Source organism: Panthera uncia, chromosome C2, assembly GCF_023721935.1.
Source record: "Panthera uncia isolate 11264 chromosome C2, Puncia_PCG_1.0, whole genome shotgun sequence".
NCBI lineage: Eukaryota > Metazoa > Chordata > Mammalia > Carnivora > Felidae > Panthera > Panthera uncia.
Genome location: NC_064810.1, coordinates 57,445,685 through 57,468,530, shown reverse-complemented (window position 1 = coordinate 57,468,530; position 22,846 = coordinate 57,445,685). Strand labels below are relative to the sequence as shown.

General features: G+C 38.7%; 1 protein-coding gene across 1 annotated transcript; it reads right to left on the bottom strand.

The window, feature by feature from the left end:
* Positions 1 to 6,162: 6,162 nt before the first annotated feature.
* On the bottom strand, positions 6,163 to 21,784 carry ABHD10 (abhydrolase domain containing 10, depalmitoylase). Its single transcript, XM_049628165.1, has 5 exons — positions 21,463 to 21,784; positions 18,643 to 18,826; positions 12,664 to 12,775; positions 12,006 to 12,143; positions 6,163 to 7,433 (listed from the first exon to the last, which is right to left on the bottom strand). The coding sequence occupies exons 1-5, from the start codon at positions 21,602 to 21,604 to the stop codon at positions 7,089 to 7,091; spliced, it is 921 nt and encodes a 306-aa protein (XP_049484122.1). The 5' UTR covers positions 21,605 to 21,784; the 3' UTR covers positions 6,163 to 7,088.
* Positions 21,785 to 22,846: the final 1,062 nt, after the last annotated feature.

The window sequence follows — 22,846 nt, the reverse complement described above, 5'->3', positions numbered from 1 at the left end:
GAAACAAAGCTCACTGTCAATGTGCTAAGAGCTCGTGGAGTGAAAGGTTTTGGTAGCGTGTAACCATTTCATCTGTGTGTTTTAGTCAAGGGCCTGTCAGGCCCCACTGTGGTAACTGATTGGTCAAACAAGACCGGAGGAGTAATCAACTTAGATCTAAGTTGGGCTGAAATTTTTATAACTGCTCAAGAACTTGGCAATCTGTCTTCCTAGACTGTAAGTGACTTGGGGGTAAAGTCTCATTGGTGTTGTGTGAGTCTCTGGGTCCTTTTCATGAGAAAAACACTCAAACATCTGTTCTTTTGGTTCATGCAGAAAATATGATTTGAGCGCTTAACTATGCCAAGTATTGTGCTGGAGAAGAATCAAATCGAATTCTTGCCCCTGGAACCAGTTGACTTGGGCACATTAGATAAAGCAATTCTGGTGCACAGGAAGGTAATCTTTGTCCCTGCGCAAAATTGGTTGAAAGCTAGGCAGGGAATGACACCTCAAATAATACATGTATGGAGAGGAATCTCCTACCCACTGGGGCCTGGACTAGTGAAAATGTAATCACTTTGTAGACATGTGGGCGGTATGCCTGAGAAAAAGACTTTGTGGTCAGTAGCTGAAGGCCTGGAGAGAGAATTTTGAAACATAAAGGTCTGGAAGAGAATCAGCTTTGAGGAGAGCAGTGGGTTTAGAAAAAGGCACAGAAAGGACTGACTAATGCTGAATGGAATCATCGGTTGAAGAAGCTCTAAAGACGGCAGAACTGTCTCCGGAGGCTTGGGGCTTAGGGGAAGAGCTTAGAGCAGGGAAATTGTCAGCAGAATATTGGAAGTTACTGGGTTGCATCTTGAGTGGCAGCAGTAAGGTCAATGAGGTCCAAACAAAAGACATGTTACTTTCTCTGTGGCTGGAATTGCTCTAAGGAAGAGGTTGGCTTGTTATATAAAGCTAAAAACAATTCTGAAACATGTACGTGTACATTTACCTTCCTTTTTCTTTTTTCTTTTCTTTCTTCTTTCTTTCTTTTCTTTCTTTCCTTTCTCTTTTCTTTCTTTCTCTTCTATCCTTTTTTCTCTTCTTTCTTTTTTCTTTCTTTCTCTTCTTTTTCTCTTTCTTTCTCTCTTTTCTTTCTCTTCTATCATTCTCTTCTTTCTTTCCCTCTTCTTTCTTTCACAGATCTTTTGTACCCATTCCCTTCCACTGTAACAAAGTAACTGCGACACTTTAAGTGAATGATTGAGCTCATGGTTCTGAAGAGGATACAGTGGCAAAGAGCGGGAGCCACAACAAGGAGTAGGTGAGAAGTGTCCAGCAATCCACAGGAAGTTGTCTGAGAAAACAATGCTTGGTCCCTGGGAGATACGGGATCAACTCGACATTTACTGAGTGTCTACTAGTATTAGAGCTAATTTTTTCAACAACTTTTTTAAAGGGCCTATGTATCTGAGTACCAAAAAAATGCATGAGACATGGCAACATGGTCTAGTAGCAAAGTTAAACTGGTAAACAATAAATGCGAGCCAGGTGTCATGCTAACAACGTGCACAAGGTGCTCAGAGGAAGGGGGTAGGGGATTGGAAAAAGGGTTTATAAAGGAGATGACTTTAAGCCTCAAAAGACGAATGGGTGTTTGCCAGGTGAATGGGGAGAGGTGTTGTCAGGTGGATGGATGGGTTGCAGCAAGAGGGGTTGTGAGCGTCAGGAACATGGCTGGCAAAGGCAGCTTATTTAGGCAGGCGCAAATGTTCTAATGTCAACAAAGCATAGGATTAAAGAGAAGACACGAACAGGAAGAAAAGTAAGGCTTGGATGTCAGGCAAGCTCTAGACCATAAAGTTGTCTGCTTGCAAGTGCCCATGGTTACATTTTCAGGAATGTTGAGAGCCACTTGTCACTCAGCCATTACAAGCAATTGAATTATGTAAATTTACACTTCAGTAATTTACAAATATTGAATACTCAGAACAGATCGCTTTTATTTTATTTTGCTATGTATTACTATTGCCTGTGTTTTTTGAGAATATTATTAGGTTTACTGTCTCTATATGGTGTATATACTGTGTAATGGTTTGCTACTGGCCACGCTTCCCAGGTTTGGTGGATTCAGTGACATCACAGTGGTAGCTTCAAACCGGCCGTAACGGGAGTATTTATGGCATGGATGTTGGCAAATTTGTAAATCAGCATGTTCTTGTTTTGTTTTCTTTGCCTGGAAAGCTAGTTGTTAAATATTTACCAGCCTTGCCTGCCACTGGACTTATGCAAAACAGTTTGAATTTTTTCACTGAGAACAAGAATCATCTGATTGATTTGGATGAAGGAAAAGGGGGTGGTCAGTATGACTCACAAATTTGACCTGTATAACGGGTGATGTGGTGCCGTTATTGTAAGGGGACTTGCATGGGGGGAGGTCCATATAGGGGGAAGATGACAAGGTTCATCCTAACTGCATCTGGAAGCTACCATCCATCCCAGCTCATTAGATAGTTGATTTTATGGGTCTGGGGCTCAAGACAAAAGTCTGGAGTGGAGGAATGAACTTGGATCACTGCATATGAGTGGGGTTAAAACCAGGAGCAGGGGTGCTTAAGCAAAGTAGCAGGAGAAGAGGGCCAGGGTTAGAACTCATGGGAATGCTCACGCTGAAGCAGTGGGTGGTGAGAAGGAGGAGCCAGCAAATAAGGGGACACAGCAGAGTCAGAGCTGCCTGGGGGTAGGCAATGTCAGCACAGAGCTCCTGACCTCAGTGGTCCTGTGAGAGACGGAGGCTGGCATATATGTGAGAATCTCAAAACAGTTACGTTCTATCAGAAAGGTGAGAAGAGGGGCGCCTGTTCAGGTTAAGCGTCCGACTCTGGATTTCAGCTCAGGTCATGATCTCACGGTTCAGGAGTTTGAGCCCTGCGTAGGGAGTTCAAGTCTCACGTCGAGATTGGGATTCTCTCTCTCTCCCTCTCTCTCTATCCCTCCCCTGCTCATGTTCTCTCTCTGCGTCTCTCAAAATAAATAAGTGAACGTAAAACAAAAAAAGGTGAGAATAGAATGCACAGAATGAACTAACTTCTTAGAAACTGAGGTGGATATAAGTTGGGAAAGGCTTTCACTGGGGAACTGACATTTGATTTGAGCCTTTTATTTTATTAGTATTGTTATTTTTAATTTTTTTAGTAGAAGAAATTGTTAGCAAACCCCTGAAAGCCCAAGAAAAGGGAGACCCCACATGTCTGGAAGGATAATTTCCTCAAAAGACACATTTGGTTAAAAAAGAAAAACTGCCTGCCTCTTCCTAGGTATATTCTCTAGATGTACCAAAGTGCCACATTAAAACAATTTTTTTTAATGTTTATTTATTTTTGAGAGACAGAGAATGAGCAGGGGAGGGACAGAGAGAGAGGGAGACACAGAATCCGAAGCAGGCTCCAGGCTCTAAGCTATCAGCACAGAACCCCACGCGGGGCTCGAACTCACGAACTGTGAGATCATGACCTGAGCTGTAGTCAGTCACCTGACTGAGCCACCCAGATGCCCCATACATTTTTTTAAATCAAACCAACCATACTACATGATTATGTTTCTAAATTAAAGATTACTTTTAAATGTGTATTTAAAAGGGATCTTTAAAAGGTGTATCTAAATTCCTCCCATCTTCTTTCCTTCAGAAAATAAGAGTTCCTTAGTTATTTGGGTTTTGTTTTTTTTAAATTCTCAAATTTAATGAAAATTTGCATATTCCCTTTGGGCACTGAATAGTTAGGTGGCAGAGTCGTGTTCTCCTTGCCATTTCCATGTTTTCTAAAGCTCAGCCATGCCCAAGGCTCTTTTCCTCGTCTCTTCCACACAGAACTTTCTATTGGCTGTTCAGGGAACAGCATACTGTTTAGATTTGGTCTGGAGATGTCTCTAAGCTCAACAGATGCAGCAAAAGCAAACGTATTCTGTGACCTCACTTAGCCTTCCTTATGTATGGTGTTTGCCTTATCTCTTTCTACTGCACATGCTGACATTGTTAAGAAGGGTCATGTCACTTTTAACATAATGCAGGAGTTCCAGGGAACAAGGGACTGAGGGGCTGCTGGTTGTTCAAGCATTTTCTGTGTCCCTGGATACATGGCATGGAGTGGTTTTAGAGAAAAAAAAAGAGAGAGCGCTTTGGGGAAAAAACCCCACTAATTAATTAACGATGTACTAGATACAAAATCATTTGGAATTTGTGATGTTACCTTCTGCAAAGCTAGGTTAAATTTTAAAATTGGCTTTTCCTCTCTTCAGATAGTGAAGGGTCCTCCTCCTCCCCTTTTCTAACCTTTGAAGGTTTGAAAGGATAGCACACAACTAACAGGCGAGTGAGGTGTTGTGGAAGCCCCGCCCACTTCCTTGCCTCTTTTCCTTTCTAACCCGCATGAATTATGTCCACCAGTTTCTCACCGGCCTGTGTTCAGTGCACAATAAACGTGAAGAGGCAGTGACTCCTATGTGTATGTGTCATTGTTCTAAATGTACAGTAATTATTTAATCCTTATGCTTTTATTATCTAACTTTATGTCCTTTTGCAGCTGAGGAAACTTCCAGGTTAAGTAAATTGCTCTTTCAGTGTTTGTAAATGGTGAGCCAGGATTTAAACCCACACTGTATAGTCTGTCCCTAACTGTTGTGCGTATTGTATTGCCTCTACAGGTGTGCTGCAAATCTCTAAGCATGCTTATTACATTACGATGTTTAACCTCAGAAAACTCTCAGGCACAGGGCCCTTTTCTCTTGTCTTTTGAATCCTTGTGCCTAGGCAGTATCTGGGCGGAACAAGCCCCAGAATGGCCACCCTGCCGTCTGCTGTCAACTCACTCTAGCACCAGGCACCGTGGCACATGCAGGATTCACGTGCATTTGATTGGTAAATGAGTTCTGTTCAGTATGAAAGGTAACTCCTAGATTGTAGTCCTCGAGGACATTAGCCTGTTTAGTGTCTGTGTCAGGGGTCCTGAAGGCCACCCATAGGTTTGATGATTTGTTAGGGTTCACAGGACCCAGCACATAATTCTACTCACAGCTATGCTTCGGATACAAAGCAAAATCTGTCAAGGAAAAAGGCACGTGGGGTGAAGTCTGGGGAAATGAGGCACAAGCTTCCAAGAATTCTCTCCCAGTGGTCCTGCCAGATGAGCTGACGTTCCCTCGGTCACGAGTTGTGACAGCACAGGCAATGCTGTCCACTGGGTAGTTCGCGACATTCAGTGCCCAGGTATTGGGAGCTGGTCCCTTAGGCAGTCTCTGCCTGGCACCTACCACAATTCCAGGCTCCCAAAAGGAAAGGACTTCAGCACAAACCATACTGTTCATACAATGTCGACAGTTTAGGTGTAGTGAGCCACGTTTACCAGTTCTGGGAATGGCGGAAACTTCCTAAAAGCCAAGTTCTCAGATGCCGGTCAAGGGCTCACCTTGTAAGCAGGCCTCTCTGAGGCTAATTCTTTGGCTCAGGAATTTCACCCCAACAATTTTCTCTATACAGGTCACATTATCAACTTAGTAAGTTTCACTTTGACAGACATAACCTAAGGCTAAAGGAAATCCAGCCAAACTTAAAAGCTAAGACACCAACTCAATAATATTAAGGCTCACTACTGCACAAGTCCATTTTAGTTCTTGAAAACACCTTTATAAATTGCATTTCGTATTTTCTTACTGTCTCTGCACTTCAGAAAGCCCTGACTTAGATGGCAATCACTTGGCCATTTGTACTTAAGGCACATTTTATTAGAAAAGGAAATGTTTCTGCAAGTAGGCAAGAATATATAAGGATTAACTGCCTCTTCAGAATATGCAAATACTCCATTACTAAGATCAAATCCCATTTAAATGACAGATAAAGTCAAAATTTAGAAGTGATAGATTTCCTTTGTATCATTGTGAAGTTTTGAGCCTTTGAAAAAGGACAACCTTGGTGCACCTGGGTGGCTCAGTCGGTTAAGCATCTAACTCTTGATTTTGGCTCAGGTCATGATCTCACGGTTTGCGAGACCAAGCCGAGTTGTACTCTGTGCTGATAGTGTCGAGCCTGCTTGGGATTCTCTCTCTCCCTCTCTCTCTGCCCTTCCCCCACTTACATACATGCACGCTCTCAAAATACATAAGCTTCAAAAAAAAGGATAACCGTAATTTTAAACTCAAATATAACATGTAGAATTTAATAGTCATATTCTGACGTTTTGAACTTTATCGTACCTCATTTTTTCCAATCATTTCAGATTTACTTCAATAAACATTGTCCTGTATTTTGTGAATAGCATTTTAAAATCAGAAGCAATTTTACAAATTTCCATATATGATCGACGACAAAGGACAAAAGAATTCAAGCTTTATTAACAATTCTAAGTAGAAGAGAACACAATTAAGAGCTGTCCTGGTTAACATAAGCATTTAGCAAACAAATTGCCTCGAATAAAAAAGTAGGAAATCTTTTAGTAATAAAAAAAAATCAACACGCAACATGGACAGACCTAGAGGGTACTAGGTTACGTGAAGTCAGACAAGAGAAAGACAACACAGTATTATTTCACTTTTATGTGGAATCTAAAAAGCAAAACAAACAACAAAGCAGAAACAGACCCATAAATACAGAGAACAAACTGGTGGTTGTCAGAAGGGAGAGGGTGGGGGGATGGGCAAAAATAGGTGAAGGGGACTGGGAGGTTTCCAGGTACAGAATGAGTGGGTCACAGGATGAAAGGCACAGCAGAGGGAACAGTCGGTGGCACTCTAACAGTGCTGCATGGTGACAGGTGGCAGCTACATCTGTGGTGAGCATAGCATAACATATAGAGCTGTCCAACCACTATGTTGTATCCCTGAAACTATTATAACACTGTGTCAACTCTACTTCAATTAAAAGAAATCAAGGATGGAAGGAAGAAAATTTTCCAGATGGCAGCTTATACTTTCATCACAATTTGTATCACTTTTATCATACAGCGTTAAATAAATACTCATGTGGTATTTACAAAACAGAGACGTAAGAGGAAAAAACCCAAGTATCAGGGTCTTTCACCCTTCTTCCAATTTTCTGGATCCGTTAATTCATACCAACTAAAAATGTGATTCTAGTTAACTACAGTTGAAAGCTTATCAATTAAGTCATCAATAGTGTAAACAAGAAGTTGAATGTCCGATTTTTCCTTCATTCTGTGATCACTGTTTTTTCGGAGGATGACATCTACATCTTTGCTGACTACTCGGTCGGCAACCTGTATGGATGTATGCCAAGGTACGATGTCATCTTTCATGCCGTGGAGCAATCTTATAGGGCAGTTCACAGGAATAGGGCTATGTAACAAGCAGTGGTGTTCAGCTTCTTTAATGAAACTGTACTGAATGTCATAAACTCCTTTTTCACTGTATTTTGATGGCATGCTCCACACACCTTTCATCTCTATTTCCTTTTTTACCTATTGGGAAAAATGAGGGGAAGAAAGTATTTATACAACACTAACAAATGCAATAGTCTTAAACAGTCTAAGAAAAGCAGTCCTAGGAGGAAAAGAGATAAAAATGTAACAATGATAATTATCAAAAATTAAACACTACGTGCAAGGAGCTGTGAAAGGTACTTTACACATAGTTGTCTCCTAAGATCCTGATAACAACTATTATTATTTCATTTTTACAAAAGAGGCTATTAGAATCTAGAGAAGTTAAATTTCACGTTCAAAGCTGAAAGGTAACAACTGTCATAACCAGGATTCAAATTAGATTTAGCTTTATTAGGTAACATCTTAAATCGGGTGTTACTTCACCCCAACTGAAAGGGAAAATGAAGGGGAGAAAAAGTAATTTCTGGGAATCAGTTCAGGCATCATTCATATTATATAAACCCTAATCTTAGGAATAACAACTGTTTAGATTTCAAAATCACAAACTAAAAGTATCTGTATGTGAAGCTACTAAAATGGGGATGGGGAAAAAGAAGAAAAGAAAGAATCAAGCCCAGAACTAAAAATGAAAAATAATACGGTACTTACTCTGGGACAACCAAACATGTGCAATTTCAGGCTAAATGTAAAAAAAGGAAAAAAAAAAAAAAAAAAAAAAAGAAAAGAAAAAAAAAGCACTGTTTCCTTTCCAGAGTCCTAGGGAATGAGAAAAAAACGTGTTGTTCTGGATGACAATGAAGTCTTCCAGATATTTCCTGAAAACTGAGCAAGGATATCATTTCTACACATATTTCCTTAAGATGAAACACCGGGTATCTTTGGATTCTTGAAGAGTTTTAATTTTCTAGACTATAATTTGTGTTAAATAATTAATTTTCTTTTCTTTTTAAAAAAATGTTTATTATTTTGAGAGACAGAGAACACAAGCAGGGGAGGGGCAGAGAGAGAGAGAGAGAGAGGGAATCCCAAGCAGGGGATTCTGCACTGACAGTGCAGAACCCAAAGTGGGGCTCAAAAATCATGAAATGAGAGATCATGACCTGAGCTGAAACCAAGAGCTGGATGGTTAAGCAACTAAGCCACACACGTGCCCCTTAAACAATTTTTCTAATTAGAGTAACATATACTCATTATAGAAAATATGGGAAATACAGAAATTATAAAAAACAAGCAATCATACATAATCCCACCTCATAGATATAATAATCATTAACATGCTGGCTCATTTCCTTCCAGTATTTTTTCTCTATGTATTTGGTTTTATATATGTAATATGTAAAACAGATATTACCCATTCACATAGAGTGTTCTATGTTGCTTTACTTATTTCATACATATATTTCTGGGTTTAAAAAAATTCTATGAAAAGTTTTTTTTTTTTTTTTTATGAAAAGTTTTTAAAGGCTGCATAGTAAATAGTCCATTATGCTAGATCTAAACTAATTAACTTGATTATTTCCACACTGCTGGATACTTCCATTAACATCTTTGAGCACAAAGATTTATCCGTATATAAATAAATTATTTGGAAAGATTATCAGAACTTGAACTAGTACATGAAGATGTAAACTAAAAAAAAATTTTTTTTAATGTTTATTTTTTTTGAGAGCGAGCAAGCACGAGCAGGGGAAGGGCAGACAGAGAGAGAGGGAGACACAGAATATGAAGCAGTCTTCAGGCTCTGAGCTGTCAGCACACAGCCCAACATGGGGCTCGAACCCAAGAGCCGTGGGATTGTGACTTGAGCCAATGTCAGACGCTCAACCGAGCCACCCAGGCACCCCAAGATAGAAGTATTTTTAAGGCTCTTGAAACCATATCATATTAAGGGAATTTCTGACTAGAAAAACAGGTGGACATCTTATCAAAAATAAAGAAAACTATAAGGATAGAAAAGCCAAATATATTGAAAATTTTTGTATTTAAATTTTCAATAAAGATATTATGATTTTTTCCATGTTTAAAATTGTTAATTTATTACAAATATGAAAAGGAAAATAAAAATTTAAACAGTAAGAAATATGATATAATCTATATGTATTTAGGCATTTTAATGTGTTTTTTAAAATTCCAGAACGATTTACTGATTCAGTGAAAAAGCTGCATAACTGAAAGCTATACTCCTAAATACGTCTTCAAATGACTTGAAATTAAAGAAATTCTAAAAAACTATAAAATGTGAATCTACATGAATATTAAGGCAGTCTCTGTATTAAAACAACATGTATATGCTAAGTAATTTGAATGTAAATGAAAAAAATTAAATTAAAAAAAAAGAACATGTGAACTGGATATTTAAAGCAAAAATGATATTCAGTGATCCTCAAATACTCAGGATCATTCTCCTGAATTTGTAATTTCAGTAATTAGAACTTAGTTTCATTGGTCATTAGATGAAGTGGGAACCATGCTAATTTACGGATACAATTAATAATAGCTGCATTTTAAGCATCCCTGCCCCCCAACCAGCTGTTATCTGCCACTGAAGTGAATGAATACTATCCATTTGTAGAACAAATTAACTTTATAGAATGTTATATGTAATTGAACTCTCGAAAAGTTCAGAAATAGCAAAAATATCATTAACTGAAGAAAATGTACAATATACATTAAGTTCTATGCCAATAAGAAACCACATCAAGGTGATGTGGTTGAGAAGCTTGTATTCCAAACAGCTGTGCATCTATCTGCCATCCTCTAGTGTTCAAAGGAGGCAAACAATCAGAGTCAGTTCCTACGCAATACGCAATGCTGAGTGTTAACATTCCCAGGGCTAAAGATGATAGTAAAAATCACCACTTCTGCTCCCTTGCCATTGTTAGAGCTAGCTCCTTCTGTGAAGAAGAGATAGTGGTCCTACTGTCCCTGTTCTTTGCTTACATGCTTTTAAGTTAACATGCTTCTATTCACCAGCATTTGCTCGTCTGATTTAGGATTAACAGAGACATGCCCTGATTTGCAGGTATAGACCTTCTCAGTCACTTAGGGGATTACTGACCATATGCTCCATGAGTGACGTGGATACACACATAAAGAATAATGTACAAAGACCTTGTCTTTTACCATAACAACAACACAAAATTGTTTAATCACCTTCCTCATCCGCTATGTTCTTGAAATAATTTCCTACCAGGAGAAGCACCATTTAATTGAGTTAGAGGATGGAGTAAGGGCTTTAAGGTTTATATGCAGAGATACAATGGTAGGAGTATTTAACAGCATCGAACATTGAGGCACTATGTATGAGAAACAACTAAGAAAGCAAAAAAATTCAGAAATCTGAGGTAAGTGCAAGGAAGACCAGCTTTGCAATTTTAGCTCTCAGAGGAAATTACATGAAGAAACTGCACATGCAGATAATAACATTTCTTAAGGGGCTGAGAGGAACGTGGGCTGAGAAGAAGCTTAGGACAGATAGTACATGGCACTGGTATCAATGCAGAACTTGAGGCAAAAGTCAACAATATTCTACTATTCACCACTACATAGGCCTTCTTCCTTCTCTTTATGTCCTTTCCTCCTCTACCTGCTCTTCCACTCTCCAGAGCAGTGGTTCTCAAACTTCACGGGAGGGGCTGGTTAAAACAGATTGCTGGGCCACACTCCTAGTTTCTGACTCAGTAGGTCTTGGGTGAAGTTCAAGAACATGCATTTCTAACAAGTTCTCAGGTGACACTGATGCTGCCGGCCTAGTGAAAACACTCTTTGAACCATTTGAATAGAATGCTTTTCTTTCTTTAATTTTCTGTGCCTCATCCTGCTAGGATCATAGTCCCACAGGTGACATTTAGATCCTTAGGAAAAAGACACCCAGAGAACTCAACTGACTGCAAAACAACAACAAAACACACAAAAATAAACAGCCATTACCCATTATTTCTTTATCCCTGCAGATAACCGAAGTGCTTAAACATGTCTAATAATAACATTAACAAATAAATTATTTTCATTTACTTCAGAAACCTCATTTCGACCATGATTTACTAAAGTGCATGGTAATAATGAAAAGCACATTTTTTTAAAAGGTGAGAATTAGTAGAACAGAATGCCAACTCCATGTCTAAGCCAGGAGTCACACACCTCATCTCCTGTGTGCGGACTCTGATGGATGATAACATGTACGGGAGAACTCTGCCGGGAGATGCTCTGAGGCTGCTCTCAGGAGAAGAAAAAAAGTTTCATAATTGATGAGCCACGTCTAATGTGGTCGTAAGAATAGGTACTATTTCCCATATGCCACAAAATAAGAATAAAAGGTACAAAGAGAGATCACAATGTCCGATCCAAGTAAGTAAATGTGATTAATAACGAAAATGTTGCTAAAAAAAGAAATTTAACGTGTGATTTCATTAATGTGGCTGAAATATGTGGTAGAATGACTTGAAGGGACTGAATGAAGAAAAGGAGACCTTGAATAAGAGCCCAATCAGTTACATAAGGCAAAGAGATTATATACAAAAAGGCAGCTAAGGCAAAAGATGAGCCAGCACAGGAAGTCAAAGGACAGATAACACACGAACAAACATCCAAAGAAAGAAGAAGCAGAGCTATGACAGGAGGCGTACACCGAGGTTGCTTGTGACCCACCTCAACAGGGAGCTGATTAAACTGTATCACTAGGCCATCTACAGCTGTGGCTATACCAATAAGAGCAACGACCTTTTGTGGCCTTGCGATTGCAGCATGAAGCATAAGCCATCCACCGAGGCTAGATCCAACAAGTATCTAAAAACAAAAACACACAGTTATATTTATTTTTTTAATTTTATTTTAGAGAGAGAGGGAGAGACAGAGTACGCGCGCACCTGTGAGCAGGGGAAAGGGAGACAGAATCTTAAGCGATGTGGGGCTCAATCCTCTGACCCTGGGATCATGACCTGAGCCGAAATCAAGAGTCAAACGCTCAACTACTGAGCCACCCAGGTGCCCCCAAAAGATACACAGTTTTAAAGAGGAATTTCTTTTTCTTTTCTGTAAGGGGATTCACTAATTTATGTATGTACTTTTTTCTTCTATATCCATTAGCTCCCAGGCTTTTAATATTTGGCACAAAGTAGAATTAAAATTAGGATTACAAGGTAAAGTAAAATGCCACTTACATTTTATGAGAAAGTGAATAGAATAATTTTAAATCAAATACCAAAATTAATTGTTAAACATTTAAACTATTAAATTTTCATAGCTAAAGAAACAGCTCAAAAAAAAATGAGGTTAGTCAATAATTATATTTAACACAAATAGTCACCTGTGGTCCTTCAGCTAAGTCATCAATTATAGAAAGAACATCTTTTCTCCACTTTCCCACTGTGCATTCTTGTAAGTTACCATCCGAATTTCCAACTCCTGAGTAATCAAACCTAGAAAAAGGGGAAACATATATCTATATCTAGATATCTGTATCTAGCTATATATTTCTCTGATTTTTAAAGAAGACAGCTCATTTATCATTATTACAATGCTTAAAATGTATTAAAATAAAGCAATGAGGTCAATACATATTTTAGCAGATCCAACTGGCATAACCTTCAAATATCACCCATGTCCACTCACTCTCTCACCTCCTCCACTGCTAGCAGCCTGTCCATGTCACCGTCTTCTCTGCTGTAGTGTAATAGTCTCCTAAGTGTCCCTATGTCCATTTTCTACCCCAGTAGTCTATTCCCCATGTAGCAGTCAGTGCTCTTTTTAAAACAAAAATCATGTCTTGCATAAACCCTTCAAAAGCCTTCTACCATCTTTAAACAAAACATAATGAGGCCTCTGACTACCTCTCTGATTTCATTTCTTACAGTTCTCTCCCTCCCAAATGAATTCTCATTTGCCTTCTTGAAGTAAACGGAATATACCACCCAGGTTTTGCTATCAGCTTTTCTTTCTTTTTTTTTTTTAATTTTTTTTTTTTTAACGTTTATTTTTGAGACAGAGCATGAACAGGGGAGGGGCAGAGAGAGAGGGAGACACAGAATCTGAAACAGGCTCCAGGCTCTGAGCTGTCAGCACAGAGCCCGACGCGGGGCTCGAACTCACGGACCGCAAGATCGTGACCTGAGCCGAAGTCAGCCGCTTAACCGACTGAGCCACCCAGGCGCCCCTATCAGCTTTTCTTTCTACAGGGCATACTGTATCCCTCCAGATATCCACTTTGATTGCTCCCTTGCTTCATTCAGGCCTCTGGCTCAAATGTTACATCTCCAGAGATGCCTTCTCTGACTACTCAATGCAAAATTGTGCTGCTTTCATCATTCTCTATTTCCTTACCCTGCTTTATTTTCTTCATGGCAAATATTGCTACTTGACATATAAAAAATTTGATTATTTGTTTATGGTCATCTCCCACACTAGAATGGAAGCACCATATGGGCACAGGCTGTTTTGTTCACCGCTGCCTTCCCAATGCCTACATCAGTACTTTGCACATGATAAGTGCTTAGTATTTACTAAATTAATAAAAGGGAAAGAGGTAAATCAAATTCACGATCATCAACTCATCCCCCTAGTTTGCTTCTTCTTCCAACTGCCTAGCTCTCCAGGCTCCAAGTCTGTCGATCTGTGCATTTTCAAGGCCTCAATTCAATAGACCAGGAAATACCGCATCACGTCTGCAGATTACCTAAAACCACAGTCATACTGAACTACTCTGATCCCTGGACAGACCCTTTTATAATGCTGGGCCTTTGCATCCTGTCTAGAAAGCCTGGAAAGCCTTCCTTCCCACCCAAACTCCTACTCATCCCTCAGTCATGTCACCTCCTGAGGAACTCTGACATACACTCCCTCAGTCACTTTCTTTTGTATGTACTCACTTAACACTTTTCATATTATGTAGTAATCAGGTCAAATATTTGTGTGACTAGAATGTCAGTTCTTGAAGAGCAGACTGTTTCACTCAAATTTTTTTTCCAGGATACCAAACACTGCTTGCCCTGCACCATCCTCACTCACTCTCGCTTCTTCCCATTCACCTCTTTCTCTGCAATATGGTAAGACCAGTATCACGCTGCACATCTTTGTCATCTTTTAAAAAAAATTTTTTTTAACATTTATTTATTTTTGAGAGACAGAGCATGGGCCGAGGAGGGGCAGAGAGAGAGAGGGAGACACAGAATCCGAAGCAGGCTCCAGGCTCTGAGCTGTCAGCACAGAGCCCGACGCGGGGCCGAACTCATGAACCATGAGATCATGAGCTAAGCTGAAATCAGATGCTTAACTGACTGAGCCACCCAGGTGCCCCACATCTTTGTCAACTTAAACCTGGCCTAGCATAGTAGCCTCCTGTGTCTGTCCACTCTTTCTCCAAATGGATCCACTTTATACATGTCAGGTTTTTTTCTGAAACATTTTATTGTTATGGAATTAACTTCAGCGGTTCCCTGTAACATACAACATAAACATTCAGGGGTTTAGCCTATTTTTTAGACCCTTATATTCTGGTCATCTCAGATTGATCATTTATCACGTCATCTGAGGAAACCAGTGCTTTGGCCCAATTGATCAACTTGCTGTTACTAAACTGGCTCTTGCTTTCTGTTCCTGTTTCATGCCTCATACTATTTCCATCACTGGGAGTACCTTCTCCTTTCACCTTCACAGCTCATCCTCTCAGAACTTAGTCCAAACAAAATTTTTTTTTTTTTTCCTGGAAAAACTTCCCCCAGACAAGCTGAAGAAAAAATTCTTACCTAATGAAACTTATACAGAATTCATTTTTATCGGTCACAATCAATTTTTATACCCTGCTCTATAAGACAGTTTGTATGTGTGTGATGTGCCTCATCATTCCTGTGAGACGGTCAGATCCTGGTGGGGAAACACCATTCTTTGTTTTGTGTCTGCATTCTTCCCAGAGGTGAGACACCTACACCTCGCACACAGAGTATGATAACACATACTAAATAAATAAAAGTGGAAGGTAAAAATAAAAAGAATCACTTGATTCAAATTTGAAGTGTCTAGGTTTCTCTAATTCTTAAAATCTGATGAAAACTAATAAATCCTAGTGTTTTTAGTGTACATGTAAGAATATATACGTGACACACAGCATACACACATTTTCTTAGGGATTTACGAGTCATGGAGGAAGAAGAAATTAAATTTTTCTTTGTTATAAAGTGAAATGATTTTGGACCCTTGGGAAATCGTGTAACAAGGCCACTGCTCACATCTCAATCACGGTCATTATTTCCCTTCAATCCAGAGGACATAGAAAACAGATCCAGGAGAAGAGGGAAGAAAGGTACCAGCTAATCCTTTTTCCTCCCTTGGCGGGCAATTGGGCACCTCTACTTGCTGCATCTTTCACAGCTGCCTTCGAAATATATGATGCAGATGCAGAATACAAGTAGAAACCCTTCAAAAAGGAAAATATAAACATCTGGTGATACTAAAAGGTACAAGTAAAAAATATAGTTCACTCTTGCTGAACCCTAACCAAGGGACAAAGACAATTCAAACATATTCAGCTGTTGGGGCACCTGGGCAGCTCAGTCGGTTAAGCGGTCGGACTTCGGCTCAGGTCATGATGTCAAGGTTCGCAGGTTCGAGCCCCGTGCCCGGCTCTGTGCTGACAGCTCAGAGCCTGGAGACTGCTTCAGATTCTGTGTCTTCCTATCTCTGCACCTCTCCCACTCACACTCTGTCTCTCTCAAAAATAAAAAAACAAAACTAAACAAAAACCAAACATATTCAGCTATTTAGGACTTTAAAACAGCAATGGGTGGGGCAAGGAGCGGCTGGCTGAGTCAGTACAGCATGAGACTTGATCTTCAGTGTGAGAGTTTGTGCCCCACTTTGGGTGTGCAGCCTACTTAAAAAAACAAACAAACAAACAACAACAAAAAACCCCCACAGGCTGTTCTAGCAGCCTCAACACTCTAGGACATATTCCCAAATCTAGAATTAAATATTCTATGGCAAATAACTATGAGAGAATACCAGCCCTAGCATCGTGTGCTATATTCTTGAGCTCTGACTCAATCTTATGTTAGGCATGGTGACAGAACATCAAAAAACTGTTTTCATATAGTCATATGTACCATTTCTTGTATAATATACAAAACCATTTCCTCATTCAAGATCTAAGATTTTACAGCCAAAAACATAAAAAAGGTAAACTGAGAAACTGGAGTATATATAAAAGATAAAATCTCCAATAACAAGCTACAATGCAATCAATAGTTAATAGTGATTAGGTTGCAATGAAGTTTGATAAAAGCAAATAAAAAGGAATCTGGTCAAATTAAAATTTTGTAGTGAAAGGCTACACTTTTATAAAGGTTTATAAAGATATACTTAGGCTATGTTTTAACACAGAACCAATGAATGGTCTGTACACATTATAATTAATCATGTTTATTTAATACACTTTAAAAAAAGTTTTCCATATGTATTCAAAATAAAGAAAATGCACAGATGTCATGTGTCATAGGGAGACAGGAACTGGTTACAGTGCTCTGTTTCAACCTAAATCCAAGAACTGGTAAAAGGGCAATTTCTTGATTCAAATTCTCTGGGGGATAAAAAGAACGACGGCAATTTTTCTGACTGTATTGTGTTTTGATCAGTGTAGTTTCCCTTCCTGTACAGATCTTCTTCCTTACCCCAATCCTAACATCAGTGTGCCTTTATGAAGTGTTTTTTTTATCCACTTCAATCCCCAGTTTTCTCTCACCTGTGCAATTAAGTATGCTATTCCTTTTGACACAGTATATTCTGTTGAGTATTTCTGCCTAATTTCTCATGTTTTTTGTCTTGTTTCCCCAACCTGATCTTTAAGAACAACGGCCATGTTTTAGAATTTGTTGTATATTTTACAGCACCCAGTAATAGTGCTGGAATGTCTACTTGGAAAAGATACTCCAGTCTTCAGAATAACAGTTAAGTCAGAATAGATTTTTAAAAGTTCTGAGTAGGAAAATGAAACTCAATATGATAAAAAAGAGTAACACTAAATCCATTTAATTGACATAATCTCTGCTAATATGTTGAATAAAATCTAAAAGGTTTTTTGTATTTATGTATTAATTTCTGAAAGCTATATTTTCTAGACATATTGAGTGAATGTTAGTGAAACTATTATTCTAACCATGTAGATGAACAGATTTTTAGGCCATTAGTCCTAGAAAGGATTCAGACATTATTTTTAGTTCATCCTCCTCCTTTTTTATGATGAAGAAAATAGGTCCAGTGTTTATCAGCTGACTCATCTTGCCACAGTTATTGCTGGAATGGATTCTAGTACCCATAATTCTTGAATTCCGGGCCATCATTCTTTCTATTAAACCATACTATCTTTTCTGGCAAAGTAGACACTAACTAAATGATTGTTATAAGTAAACAAACCTAATAACGATGTAAGCACACTATTTTACTAAAATAATTACTGGAATGAAATATTAGGAATTATGAAATCAGATTTCGGTTAAATAACACATATCCTCTCTATGCTTCTATACACTCAGACTACAGGAGTGAGGGGAAAGAGAAAACTTCAGTGCAAACATGAATTATACAGTACTAATTTTAGAATACTTTCATTCATTCGTTTATTTATTTATACAGGCATGGAACATCAATGAAAATACCAGGCCAGAGAAATGGAGTTCTAAACTATACCTAACCAAAGGAAAGAATGGGCTCAATATGAGGATGTGAAGTGGGAACTTAAAAGATTGTGAGAGATGAAAAATATACAATATTCTCAAATACATGTATTATTTTTAAATACATATTTTGAAAGTAGAGTTATAAAGAGTGACCAAATAAAATCCCCAATGGAAAGCCACAAAATAATTACAAGACATTACAAGAAAGTCAACTACTATTTTTGATTTGTTGTCCTGCTAGATTATTACATCTGAAGAGTTTAGTTACGAGTTTCTTTTTCCACCAGCATTGTCAGGGTGGCACAAAGACCATTAAAGAAGGTCTTTTTAGGGCTGCATTTGCAATAGCCCTAAATCACAAGGTGAAAGTTTACAGACCATTAAAATAATGGTTAATCCATAAAGACACTGGCATTTGCTACAAATGGTTACAGCAGAAATATCTCCATTGCCATGCTCAATGGTAGTAGTATTTTTCTACTAAATACTATTTATATTTCTACTAAAATAAGTTAATCCATAAAGACACTGGCATTTGCTACAATTGGTTACAGCAGAAATATATCTCCATTGCCATGCTCAATGGTAGTAGTATTTTTCTCGGAGAAATGTGTTGTTCCTACCTTATATAGGCGTGACCTAGAGATTTGCAAAACTCTTCAATCGCCAATGCTTTTGTACCATTCATATTAGAAATATAGCCAGGGATGAAGATAATTCCCGGACTTTTGCCTTTTAGCTTCTTATAAGCCAGGTTTGGAAGGTCTGGTCGACTAAGGAAAGAGACCGATGACTTTGGTCTGCAAGCTAAACGAAGTACAAAAACATAAACTATAGTTTAAAAATACTGTTTTTGGAAAACCATACACAATTGACCCTTGAACAACATGGGGGTTGAGACGCTGACGCCCCCGTGTATTCGAAAATCTGTGTGTAACTTCTGACCTCCCAAAACTTAACTACTAACAGCCTACTGTTGATTGGAGGCCTTACCGATAACATAAAGTTGATTAACACATTTTGTGTGTTGTTTATATCATTATATATTGCACTCTTACAAAAAAGTAGGCTAGAGAAAAGAAAATGTTGAGAAAATCATACAGAAAATGTATTTACAGTAGTGTTCTGTTTATTGAAAAACACCAATGTATAAGTGGGCCTTAGTAGTTAAACCCATGTTATTCAAGGGTCAACTGTATATTTTCAATCTTAACTTTCTTAACTTGTCAAATTGATGTCAAAACTACTTCCATTTAAGAGGAAAAACAGAAACAGACTTGAAATATTAAAATCACAAGCCTATCCATGGTATCTTTTGAACTCATATCAAAATCAGTTCATATTTTGAACTCATATTCAAAATCATTTGAACAAGGTCCAATCTTGATTCTTCCAAAATACACAATGAGGTGGAAATTTCAAGGCAATAAAAGATAGAGACTTGTAAAAAAAAAGTTTTCCTGTAAAAAATGCTGCTGTATTATCTGTCCTAAATAGTATCAATTAATTTAATTGATTAATTAATTAATCAATTAATTTAATTTAATTACACTAGTTTAAGCCTTCTCTTGTGAGATTTTTCTTTTTAATTTTTTCAGTGTTGGAGGAGTTTCACATCCTCCACTTTTTGGCAGGGAGGGGGAGAAGGCAAAAGAAACTGTTTCCAAGGCAGAAGTGCTGTGCTCCTGCTGGTAATACTGGCTCCCTCGCCATCCACAAAATCATGGGCCATGCTAATAGCCTGTCATGATTTTGTATCAGCTGAGGTGGGTTCAATGAGCAGTTACTTTACAAGAAACCTTGAATAATTTATAATAGTACCATTTTCGGAAAAAGATTTCTCACAGGACTCTGCAATCACTATGTTTTATTTGTTGGTTTGGCTTTCTGTGAATGGTACACAGATCTTAGTGCAATTTAAGTATAACAGCACAACTGGCAAACCTTATAAGGTTACTCTATTTCACTGTTTTTCAAGTCTTTTTCCTTACCATAAAATCTATACTTGCTCTTAAAAAAAGGTAGAAAGAGATTTTTAAAAAATTAAGTCATTTATAATCCCACCTCCTCCTTCCAAAGAAATTAAGTTTGTGTATTTCCTTATACTCTTTTCCTGAACCAAGAAAATCTCATCTTTTATATGAAATGAAACCTTCCTCCACTCTATTGTCGCCAAGGAAAACATCTCTGCCCCCTCCATGTGAGTTGACAAAAGGTTCCTTCATTTTGGGTTTGAGAAGTTGATTTTTTAAAAACTGAATTGAAGGCCTTAAAGCTATCCCTATTACATGTACGTGTTGTTTCAAAGTTTCACTGTATAGTGAAATATGCCAAATTAAAATTTTTTTAGTGAAAACCAGGGCTAGTGGGGGCCAGTTATGTTGGTTGGTAGGTTGTATCAGCAAAAATGTCAATTTCCTAGTTCCTTAGCTCAGCACTCAAATCCTTCCTATTGTCTTCTCAATATTACATCTCCAAACAGAAATTTCTCCTCTGAAACAGTAATTTACTTCATTTTGGTGAGTTTTAAGTGGAGGAGTTCTTAACATTATATCCATAAATGATCTTTGTACTATAAGGATTAGCTCAAAGCCTGATGCATAAATCCTAAATGATGTGCTAAACAGATGAAAAAGTATTACAATTTACTTAATGAATTGACATACTATACTTCACTAGGGGAACTTATATATATAACTGATTATATACATTTAAAAATTTTAACCAAAGCAAAGGGTGTCAGCAATGACAGTTCCCATTCCAAGCACAATGCATCTGACAGCTTGTACGCCAAAGGTGTAAAAACAACAAAACTAGAGAATAAAAAGACACAATTCAGAAAGACTATATATACTGGGGGTAGGGTGCTATGGAGAAGAATCGAACACAAGTTGAAGAAAATATTCTGATGCTCTCATTTTTGGTACAAATTCTAGTTTCCTTTGTAGAGTAATGAATATGCTTTTCACTGAGCGGGAGCATCGAGAAGGCAAAATCAGAAATTTGGCTTGCTCACGGCGTATACACTTTCACACACACACACACACACAAAGTTCATACTATAAATTTCCCAAAGGGAAGCAAGGTCAGGTCCCAGCATCCTAACGGAGTCAAGATCTGTAAAGCCCTTAGACCAGAAGACAAACGAAAGAAAAAGCAACTAATAACCAAACGCACATCTTAAATTTTTCCTAGCGTTGGCGCTTAACACAGGGAGGCAGGCACAGAGTACGATCCTTAAGCTGCAGAGCGTAAAACTCCAGCAAGGGCCGGCAGAGTTCTTCCTACAGCTTTCACCAGAATTGCTGAAAGCGAGTAAAACTAGAGTACTGAGAACGGGGGAAGAGCATTTTTAAATAAGGCGCCAAAAACGCACTAGACAGGAACGGAATGAACTCCAAGTTCGAAAGAACGCGTACTTCTCCCGCCTTTCGGACACTGACCTGGGACCCACCGTGGCGTCCGCTCCGACTTCCTTGCAAGTAACGCGCTGAGGCCACGGTAGAAGCCTAAGAAGACGGCCTCTCTGCCCCACCTCCGACGAGGTACCCAAGAGCCCAGGGTAGCCATGCCCGCCCCCGCCATCTTCCCAGAGGCCCTTGAGTAGCGTGCTGACCCACAGAGTATCTCCCAGCACACAGTAACCAGAACTGCGCATGCGCCGCCGGCCGGAAGCCGGGACTTGCTAAAGAGTTTCAACTGAGGGCGCACATGCGCGGAGAGTCGTCGCTCTGGCGAGCCTCTCGCAATTGGACGGTTGGTTCTACAGGGAGTTTTTGCCTGTGAAGGCGTGGAATGTTTTGAGCAGCCTCAGTAGGTGATTTTCTCAATTGGTTGTTAGCTGGCTGTTAGATAGAGGCGCGGAGAGGATCCGTATCCAACGTTCCTAGATAGGAAACCATCTCATCATCCCGAGGACACTAGGGAGCGGAAGCTTAAGATGCTAGGCTGCTTGCATTACAAATCGCCTTCCCACCCCGACAGTTTTAAGACAGTTTTAAACCGTACCGGAAATGCTTCCAAAATCTGACCTTAATCCTGCTTGTGTAAATACACGAGGTGGACTCGTTCGCCGCTCCTTCGCCGCTTTCCAATTCGCTTTTACTCTATCTAGCTCTTTATATGCCTGACAATTGAATTATTTAGTTATTCTGTCCCCTGCCTCATGTTACGTGCAAAAATAAATCCCAGGAGATATATGCTTTCAACGGAAGATTAAAACAAAGGATTTAAATACACTTCAGGGCAGTATTTTGTAGTTTGGAGATAGAAGGGACTTTCATAAGCAAGAGATGAAACCCCGGAATAAATAAAAATGTTTGCATGTGAACTTCAACTTTTTTCACGGTAAAAGGCATCTTGAGTCAAATGAGAGTCTAGAAAAACTGATTTTACGGCACAGATAACAGAACATTAATACTTCTATTCAGCCTGCTCCTAGTAATAAGGAAAAAAAACCCCTATAATTCAATGGAATTAGCCAACGGCTGTGAGTAGGCGCTTCATCTATAAAGATGTTCAACTTCACTAATTGAAAAATGTGAATAAAAAAATAACATGTTATTTTTCTCACCTGTCAGATTGGGAAAAATTAACAGAGCAACTATTGGCAAGGATGATGGAAAACTGGCACTCCTGTATGGTTGGTAGCAGGGTTAATTGCTAAACTCTTCTGTCAAGTAATCTGTGCACAATTTAAAATGTGCATCATTTTCAGCGCCCTTGATCTAATGGCTCCAGTCTGTGATTCTTCTGTAAAGAACAGTATTAGTTCCTAAGGATGCATATAATCTGCTACAGCACTATATATATATATATATATATATA

Excerpts from the sequence above, each read along its gene's own strand:
- ABHD10 (XM_049628165.1), bottom strand. The coding sequence starts at position 21,604 with ATGGCGGGGGCGGGCATGGCTACCCTGGGCTCTTGGGTACCTCGTCGG. Across the intron at positions 12,776-18,642 it reads CTAGGTCACGCCTATATAAG|GTTTGATTACTCAGGAGTTG; the intron begins GTAGGAACAACA and ends CCCTTTTTCTAG. Across the intron at positions 7,434-12,005 it reads TTAATCAGCTCCCTGTTGAG|GTAAAAAAGGAAATAGAGAT; the intron begins GTGGGTCACAAG and ends TTTTCCCAATAG.